The sequence below is a fragment of the Poromitra crassiceps genome (genome assembly GCF_964638095.1).
Source record: "Poromitra crassiceps genome assembly, chromosome: 2".
NCBI classification, from domain to species: Eukaryota; Metazoa; Chordata; class Actinopteri; order Beryciformes; family Melamphaidae; genus Poromitra; species Poromitra crassiceps.
Genome location: NC_139624.1, coordinates 16,751,185 through 16,761,231, shown reverse-complemented (window position 1 = coordinate 16,761,231; position 10,047 = coordinate 16,751,185). Strand labels below are relative to the sequence as shown.

General features: G+C 46.9%; 1 protein-coding gene across 1 annotated transcript in view; it reads right to left on the bottom strand.

The window, feature by feature from the left end:
• Window positions 1–519: 519 nt before the first annotated feature.
• The window catches only part of rsu1 (Ras suppressor protein 1), a 91,339-nt gene continuing 81,811 nt past the window's right edge, over window positions 520–10,047 (bottom strand). The window contains exon 9 of the mRNA XM_083657730.1: window positions 520–955. Coding sequence (XP_083513856.1) covers window positions 853–955 — 103 coding nt within the window. The 3' untranslated portion in view covers window positions 520–852. The remainder of the gene's footprint in view (window positions 956–10,047) is intronic.

Genomic DNA, 10,047 nt, shown 5'->3' with positions numbered 1-10,047 from the left:
CTGGGTAAGCCTACAAAAATACATCATTCCTGCCGTACTCTATTGGTCACAATATAAGACGTTTCCCCCCCCTGGAATTAGGCTAAAGTATGTCTGAGAAAGGAGTGTCGTCTTATATTTGGCCTCGAGACTTTAACATTTTCCATTCCATTGTCTCTCCCTCCTTCTCTCTCTCTCTCTTCCTGCATATCACCGTTTGCCACACTGACACGTTTGCACACGCACACACTCCAGCACTTTAGCGTTTACTGAGTGGACAAACGCGCTCGCCATCTCTCTGATGTGTGGGGTCGCTCCTCATGAACAGACAGGCAGACAACGGCGTTGAACACCCTGTCGTGTTATGCAAGCGTTGCAGCTATGTGTTGGATCCACTGAAGCTCTCCGCAAGTAAACGTCAGGCGTAGTAACCATGGAAACATTAGCATAATCCTAACTTTAAATTTTTAAATGTGACAATTTAATCTAAAAGACATTGAAAATATTTTATTTAAGAAAGACAGTTAAAACAGCTTACCTTGTTATGTGTTTTATTATCATTTTCAAATAAAATTATTTTCTTTATAAAAAAACAAGACTTGGATTTCAAAAAGTATTTTTTTTCTTCAAAAATGAGTCTTGAAAAGGGGGAGGGGTGTGGTCTTATATTGGGACCAATAGGGAACTTCCTTATATAATATCTCACACTATATCATTAGAACGTACAGTAAACATGTTGATAGATGACCAAGCGGTGCAAAATGGGTGACCAATAAATAAAAAGGGGAAAAGGCACATGCAGTGAGGTGCTGCTGGCTGAGCGAGCGAGCGAGCAGTCGTCTTCCTCTCTCTCTCTCTCTCTCTCTCTCCTCATCACTTGTTCTTGGCAGCCAGCGGCTTGCGGCTGATCTTCTTGCTCTTATCGTTGCTCTTCTTCGGAGGCTCTGGGTTGGCCTGCATGTGTCGCCCATACAGACTGAGGAGAGGGGAGAGGAGAGGAGAGAGGAGGGGGAAGAGAGGAGGGGAGGAGAGAAGAGAGGAGGGGAGGTAAGAGGAGGGGGTAACAGGAGGGGAGGGGAGGAGAGAGGAGGGGGAAGAGAGGGGGAGGAGATGAGAGAGGAGGGGAGGTAAGAGGAGGGGAGGAGAGGAGAGAGGAGGGGGAAAAGAGGAGAGGAAAGAGGAGGGGAGGGGAGGAGGAGAGGAAAGAGGAGGGGGTAACAGGAGGGGAGGGGAGGAGAGAGGAGGGGGAAGAGAGGGGGAGAGGTAAGAGGGGAGGAGAGGAGGGGGTAACAGGAGGTAAGAGGAGGAGAGAGGAGGGGGAAGAGAGGAGGAGAGGTAAGAGGAGGAGAGGGGAGGGGGTAACAGGAGGGGAGGGGAGGAGAGAGGAGGGGGTAACAGGAGGTAAGAGGAGGGGGAAGAGAGGAGGAGAGGTAAGAGGAGGGGAGGAAAGAGGAGGGGAGGGGAGGAGGGGGGAGAGAGGGGGAGGAGAGGAAAGAGGAGGGGGAAGAGGAGAGGAAAGAGAAGGGGAGGAGAGAGGAGAAGAAAGAGGAGGGGAAGAGGAGAGGAGAGGAAAGAGGGGGAGGGAGGGGAGGAAAAAAGAGGCGGGGAGGAGAGCACAGAAGAGACATGGCTTTAGCATTCACACACAACCATTTACATGTATGTCTCGTACAAACGTGTGTGTGTGTGTGTGTGTGTGTGTGAAGGGGTTAAATTGAAGGGGGCATGCGTGGGGGCTGGTGAGCAGGACTTGAGAGTGGCAGCATCTAGCCTGCAACCCTGTTCTGAAAAGATGTGAGTGTAAAACAGGCTCATTGCAGCCACAGTGAGAAGACTTGAGCTCTCACTAGTTCACCTGCTCATCATCTTTCATATCTGCATTTGATTTGTCTTTATTTTTTTTAAAGCACACAGACTGATGGAGCAATTCTCAAGTTTCAAGTTTAAATGCAATTTACATTCAAGAAAAGTGCTTTGATAAAGTTCAAGTGGTTTATTGTTCTTTTTTAACACAGGTGAAAGGAATGGTCATGATCTTGATGTTATTTCAACTATAGAGCCAAAGTCACGCCCACTTCTGGGTTAGGCATACGATCCAATGGATTTCATCTGCCATTCTTTTTTCCATAGACATTTCATAAAAAATACTTACTAAAAAATAGTTTGACTTCAAACCAAGCGATTGGGCTATATTTACAATCAGGAGTGAGGTCAAGTTGTGAAAAATGCTCTCACTACTATGAAATGGTTACTATGGGGACTAACATCACTCATGAATACAACTGGGCTCATTGAACCCACAAGAGTCTCAGCTTTCCAGTCATACCCAATGTATGCAGAAATATTCAAATAGAACATGCGTGCACAAAACTGCAGGGTTTTCACCGAAAACGGCCTGGGATTAACATAAAGTGGGCATGTGGGTAAAGAGGAGATGTTTGTACCATACAAGCCATTCTCATTCAAATATCCCCTTTGACATGATGATGTGGTGCCTTAGGTCTTCTACTTTATTGCCATTTCAACGTCATTGATAGGAACTTGAGATTTCTAGTCTCACATGATACTAGTATTTTCACTCAAGCTTTAAAAATGAGGCGACGACAGCCTCTGAAAGACACCAACGTCAGCCTCGGACATCCAAATAGTGGAGGGGACACTTTTAGGTCATCAGCAAAGTGGTAGGGACATGTCCCCACTGTCCCTACCATCAATTATGCCCATGCAAGGACAGATAATCACAAAAGCATGCATCTAAGGCCATGCTCAGACTAGGAGGCCAAATCTGATTTGTGAACTTTAGTGACCTATTAATGACTTTATCCAGATTGGTTTTATGAGTCTGGACGCTCCAAGTCTGATTTGTGTCACTTTGTCCCAAACCACATTATGGAGGTAGTTTCCAATCTGCTTTCGACTGATGTGACTTCAGTGCGGACGCGCAGATCCACCAAATCAGCGTACGTATTTACTGATGCCCACGTCGTTACCATAGCAACCCATGCAGATAGGCTGGTTAGGTCTGGACACACAGATCCGACTTGAGAATCAGATTTGTGGCAGTGCGGACACACTCCCAAATCAGATTTGGGAAACCAATCAAGATAATGATGATTAATGACTTTATCAGCAAATCAGATTCGCCTGTAATGTGAACATGGCCTAAACGGATTCCCTGCCTACCAAACACGAGGGTCACAGGTCCACGCCCCTGCTGGGCGGACAAAGTGGAGATTCGAGGAGAAACCTTCACCGAGTATAAAAGCACAAAGCGTTTCCTCATCAGGATTCCGTGCGTCTCATTTCCGTGTGACGCTCCATACTGTACGTCTAAGCACAAGTCACTCTCTACACCAAACGACTGAGGTGACGGCAGCGCGCCTCAACTCCAGCAAAACGCTCATGATTTCATTCAGACGTTGACAATTTGTCTGCGACAGTGAAATCACTTGAAAAGTCTTTTGGTGTAAGGTCAGCATTAGTCAACATTCACTGTGCTTTGCTTCACTGCCAAGCACAGTGGACCTACCTCTTCTGTCACCACCTCTCTCTCTCTCTTTCTCTCCCCCTCCCTCTCTCTCTCTCTCTCTTTCTCTCCCCCTCCCTCTCTCTCCCTCCCTGTCACTTTCTCTCTCCCATGGGTGTGTCTGGCTCCTACAGTAGAGAGAGAGAAGTCAATGGAGTGGAAAGGACTCTTGCTTGTCCTCCCTCCCTCCCCGGAGCAGCCCAGTTCAGAGATAATTGTCTCTTTGTGTTCGTTGCCTCCTTGTTTCTGTGCTTTGATGCTCCTCAGCTGGAAGAGAAGCAGCTTATTCAAATCAGAGACATGTTTAAGGCCACATTTAGACGACAGCGCTCTCTGCATTCTTTGATTCTGTGTTCATACACAGCTTTTGTGATGAGCATTTGCGTGCAGACTGGAACCGCAAATGGTCATCAGGAACTCCAAGCAGTGTCAAGTCAGCCAAAATAAAACTGACGCTTCCGGCTAGAACCTTCACAATAATGGCAATTAACTAAAGAAATAGCCTTACTGACACACGTTGCAACCTGTTTATTGTGTGTGTGTGATCCGAAATACACAGAACACATAGAACACAGACAAATTGGAGGAATATCTGCTGCCGTCGTCGTCGTCGACGACGACTCTTCTGTTTTTTATTTACCCAGTAATAGATTAATCATTTTATTTTGAAGGTAAAAACGCCTAGCTTCCTGTATTCTGTCTATTTCTGGCGGGATTGATGCAGCTTCCTAGGAGTAAACTTTGAATGAATTATCCACATCTTTGAGCCACTTCTTACTGTAACATGCAGTGGAATCAGGATTATAACCCGCTCCTAGCCGGTTGGCCTGCATGTTAAACAACAATTAGCCGGCTTGCACGCACTCCTGCGAGTCCGTATCATATCCATCTCAACCCCAAGTATACGATCCGCATTATAGGAAAAGCAGCTGTTGTTTAACTCTGGCAGCTCATGATCCAGATCATCTAGCTGTTATGTGTGAGTGGGCGGGTGGTGGCACTTTACAAACCATTAATGTCCCATCATTATTTTCATGAATGGACGTAGTGTTAGTTACGTGGCTGGATTATTTGGAAGAGAGCCAAATTAGGTGAGTAAACAACTAAAAATGTAATCGTTTCTTTGTCCCCCATCTGCCAGTTTAAAATGCAACAAGGGAGATGATAAGCCTACTAGAGTTGCGCGATCTTGACCTCAGTCAGATCGTCAATCGCCACCCTTTGACATCACCAATACACGATGTCATCGCACAAGCACATGGCTATATATTAATATGGATGTTAACGTCCATATTAATTAGCTTCAGCTGTGCTCTCGCTGTACTTTGCTAACTTAGCATCGATGCTAGCGGGACTTACCCAGCTATCGTCATTGCCTGCTTTTACTGCTGCTTGCTGGTAATGTTAATCCCATCATTCCCATGTCAGAAAGTCTCCAGATTTGTCGCTAACATTAGTCTCTTCTGAGAAAGATTGTCTCCAGGAGGGTCTGAAAAGTTTTCTCGAGTTGGATGCAGTTGTGTGAGGCAGGCATTTGAGGCAGCCAGTGTTGTGTGACTGTGAGCGTCCAGTGTTGTGTGACCGTGACAGCCTATATCGAGACATAGGCCTAGCCTAACTTTTGTGGGGAGAAATAAATGGAAAACTAGTCAGATATGACTTGAATGCCACTTGTAAAATAAATCACCCACAGTGATTGACGACGGTGCGACCACTATTTTGACTGGGCGGGTTTATGTAACAAGGCAAGCGCTCATTTTTGGCACATTGCCACCCCTCGTTATTGCCTGAATGGTCGGAATGGAACCTCCGTTAAAACGGCACGTTTTTGAATGGAGTTTGGTTAAAGATTCGCTAAAGCTGTTTCCATATCACATTTCTTGTTATCGATATATGCTACCGCACCCCCTCCCCCGCCCACTGGCAGAGAGAATACGGACCATTTCCAGCTGTTTCTAAACACAGACTCCTCATGTCTAGAAAGGTAAAACCGGAAAATATCCTGCTCTGGCTAGCCGGACATGATCCAGACTTCATGTTTAGAAGAGGCTATAGAGTGACACACTGCTGCAGATTGGTTGTATTGCAGAATAAAACCCAGTAAAGCCCTATATACTGTATATAAAAGATCTATTTACGTTGCAGAACTTGGCACTTGAGGAAATCGATGCATCTGCCCATGAGTTTGAGGGTCATTCAATCCTATAATAAAATTGCCTGGGTGGACGGGCCGGTCGGACGGCGGTGTCTGCCTGTTAGTCACGATTTGCGTTTCGTGACGTCAGCCGGGACACCACGCGGCCCAGGCCCAGGCTATTACGTGGTTTTAGGTCAGGCTGTTACGTGGTTTTAGATCAGGCTGTTATGTGGTTTTAGGTCCAGCTGTTACGTGGTTTTAGGTCCAGCTGTTACATGGTTTTAGGTCAGGCTGTTATGTGGTTTTAGGTCCAGCTGTTACGTGGTTTTAGGTCCAGCTGTTACATGGTTTTAGGTCAGGCTGTTACGTGGTTTTAGGTCAGGCTGTTACGTGGTTTTAGGTCCAGCTGTTACATGGTTTTAGGTCTGGCTGTTACGTGGTTTTAGGTCAGGCTGTTACGTGGTTTTAGGTCCAGCTGTTACATGGTTTTAGGTCCAGCTGTTACATGGTTTTAGGTCCAGCTGTTAGGTGGTTTTAGGTCAGGCTGTTACGTGGTTTTAGGTCCAGCTGTTACATGGTTTTAGGTCCAGCTGTTATGTGGTTTTAGGTCCAGCTGTTACATGGTTTTAGGTCAGGCTGTTACATGGTTTTAGGTCAGGCTGTTACATGGTTTTAGGTCAGGCTGTTACATGGTTTTAGGTCCAGCTGTTAGGTGGTTTTAGGTCCAGCTGTTACATGGTTTTAGGTCCAGCTGTTATGTGGTTTTAGGTCCAGCTGTTACATGGTTTTAGGTCAGGCTGTTACATGGTTTTAGGTCAGGCTGTTACATGGTTTTAGGTCCAGCTGTTAGGTGGTTTTAGGTCTCACACACACACACACACACACACACACACACACACACACACACACACACACACACACACACACAGAAAGTAGTATATGGACAAAATTCACACTGAGGGAAGGCTGTCAGTCTATGATTGAAGTGTCCTGTATTTTCTCTCCTAGAGGGCGGGAGTCTATCTACCTCAGCCCCATATCAACACTCTCTGCTGGGGATTAAAAGCTGCACAAGCCCATCTTCTCTCCACCCCACCGTGCCCATGGCAGAGTGAGAGGAGGAGGGGGGGAGGGCAGAGCGAGAGAGGAGGGGGGGGGGCAGAGCGAGAGAGGAGGAGGGGGAGGTCAGAGCGAGAGGAGGAGGGGGGGGGGGGCAGAGCGAGAGAGGAGGGGGGGGGCAGAGTGAGAGGAGGAGGGGGGGAGGGCAGAGCGATGAGAGGAGGGGGGGGGGCAGAGCGAGAGAGGAGGGGGGGCAGAGCGAGAGAGGGGGGGGGGGCAGAGCGAGAGAGGAGAGGGGGGGGGGGGCAGAGCGAGAGAGGAGGGAGGGAGGGGGGGGGGGGCAGAGCGAGAGAGGGAGGGGGGGGCGGGGGGAGGCAGAGGAACAGGGACAGCCAAAGATATTAGACAGCAAAATAGAGAGTGAGAGCCAGCAAGAGACAGAGAGAATAGAATAGTCTAATATCATACCCAGACATTTATTTTCATTTTGTGATAACGTGTTTGTGTCAAACCAGTTTTAATTTAGTCATTTCTGTCATAACCACCGTCCAAAAACAACATATTTAGTATCATCCGCAAAAGAAAAAAAAAGACAGCTTTGATACCTTGCATGTCATTTATGTACAAATTAAACAATTCCGAGCCTAATACTGACCCCTGTGGGACTCCACAAGTAATATGCATACATGTTGATTTGTATTGCATTTATCTGTTGCCGGGTTTCCTATAGCTTTTCAACAAATTCAGCACAACCGCTCTGATCCCACACATTTCCATTTTATTGAGTAACTAACAATGTACCCGGCGTTGCCCGGGTTAAATCCTGTAGGCACAAAGCAATACAACTGCGCCTTTCGTTTGTCCGGAAATTAAGGTGGTCTCCAGGTGGTTTCCAGAACTTTCCAGGTGATTTCCAGGACTTTACAACCTGCCCATGCCAGGGTACTAGTGTATCGGTACATTCACTACCAACACGAGGGTCGCAGGTTCACGCCCCAAGTTACCTCCGGCTTGTTTTGGCGTCCATACAGGCACGAGTGTCTGTGCCTGCTTATGGGTGGCACTAGCGCCTCCTCTGGTTGGTCGGGGTGCCTGTTCGGGGCGGAAGGGAACTGGTGGGAATAGCGTGATCCTCCCACGTGCTATGTCCTGCCGGTGAAGCTCCCTGCTGTTAGGTGAAAAGAAGCGGCTGACAACTGCGCATGTGTGGGAGGAAGCATGGTGCTAGTCTACGGCTCTCCCCAGATCGGCAGAGGGCAGAGCAGCGACCGGGGCAGCAGGGGGAAATTGGCCAAGTACAATTGGGGAGAAAATGGGGGGGGGATTAGAAAAAAAATGCCCATGACCTTCCCCAGATCATAACCCACCGCCACTGCCACATTTTCAGCCCAATTCCACCCGGGGTGTGGGCGTGATGTGGTTTCCAGGATTTTCCAGGGCTTTCCAGGTGGTTCCAGGACTTGATGACCTGCCCATGACTTTCCCTAGATCATAACCCACCCCCATGCAAAATGTCAGCCCAATCCGACCTGTAGTGTGAGCGTGCATTAAAGATACACACACACACACAGACAACTTCAACATTATTATATAGATATGATCAATGGTATCAAATGATTTTTTTAAATCTAGAAATACTCATTGCATACTTCTTTTTGTTTAGACAACTACCGGTAGTTATTTCTTCTATTCACTCAATTCGTGTCACAGAAGTTGATCCGTTTGTTCTGAATACAGATTGACTGTCGGTCAACAATTTATGCTTTAAGGACACAGGCCTGTAATTAGTGAAGTGATGTCTATCCACAGCTTTATGTCGTGTACAATGTCTTATCATCATTGCCAAAAGATTACAGTACTGACTGAGTGTACCTTGTGTTTTATTGATCCATTTCTATGAATACTATTTAATACACTCCATATGCCACATGAGACAGACACACACACACATGCTCCCTGCAGAGCGTGTGCAGCCAGCCGAGCCGCTGGGTCCCAGAGGAGAGGGCTGGGTAGGAGCAGAGGTGCAACAGTACTGACAGATCCTACTCAAGTAACTCAAGTCAAGTTACTCGTCCAGGAAATGACTCACGTAAAGAGTAATACAAGTAGACGATGTAAAAGTACCGGGTGGCCGCTGGGACCAGCAGAGGCCTGAGAGATGGACAGCTTTTAACTGTGTATCTGTCACATCTGACTGTATACACACCACATCTACTGCTTGGCCCCTAGGCAATACACCAACAGACACATCTTCTGTGTAGGGATGTCAACCGTTAACCGTTTAACCGACATTCATATTTTTGAGCAGTTAATAAAAATTAAAAAAAGCAGCGTTAATTGACGATTGAAAAGTATCAAGTTACTCTTTGCTGTTACAACACACATGCCAGCTCGAGGGAAATTGTGGAATTTTATATTTTGATGAGTGAGATGGGCTGTCTGGGTGAGTACAGAGCTACTGCATTGCCAAATTACAGACATGATATGTGCACATTACAGAGTGATTTAGATCATTGATTATCTGCATATGTTGTGCCCGGCACAACATATGAAGCATGAAGCAATGCTGAAGCTACGCAGCGTGGAGGCAGTTTCATTTCAGCGTCCTTGTTAACAGGCGAGACCGATCACACCAGCCGCACGCCACGCCACGCTGAACCTATAGCGATATATATATATATATATTAGGGCTGTCAATCGATTAAAATATTTAATCGCGATTAATCGCATGATTTCCATAGTTAACTCACGATTAATCGCAAATTAATCGCATTTTTTTAATCTGTTCTAAATCTACCTTAAACCGAGGTAGGCTACCTTAAACATGAGAGCTTTGTGCAAAGATGCACTGTTGTATTAATATGGGTAGCTATCATTAGTATGGGTAAGTATTTGACCATTGGTAATATTGTTATTATTGCTACTAGTTACTGGGAATACACATCTCTCAGGCTGCACTGTGTGAAGTTAATTGCTGCTATCCTCTACATCACTCCAGCCACAGACAGGAGAAGCTGCGTGCATGCTCTCTCTCTTTCTCTCTCAGTATCTCTCTCTCGCGTTCCCGTTCTCTGTCGGTCCCTCTCTCACTGCCTGTCTGTCTGTCTCGCTCGCTTTCTCTGCCTCTCTCTCTGCCTCTCTCTCTCCCTCTCTGTCCCCCCCCCCCCCCCCCCCCCCCCGTTCTCCGTCTGTCTGTCTCTCACTCTCTCTGCCACGGTGAGACGAGACAGACGGGGAGAGCTGACGCGCTCCCTCTCTCTCTCACCCAAAATGCAGGACATCTTTCTCAATTTGAAGCTGAACTTGCCAATATACCCATTTTATTCCTCCTTTTCTGCTCACGGAG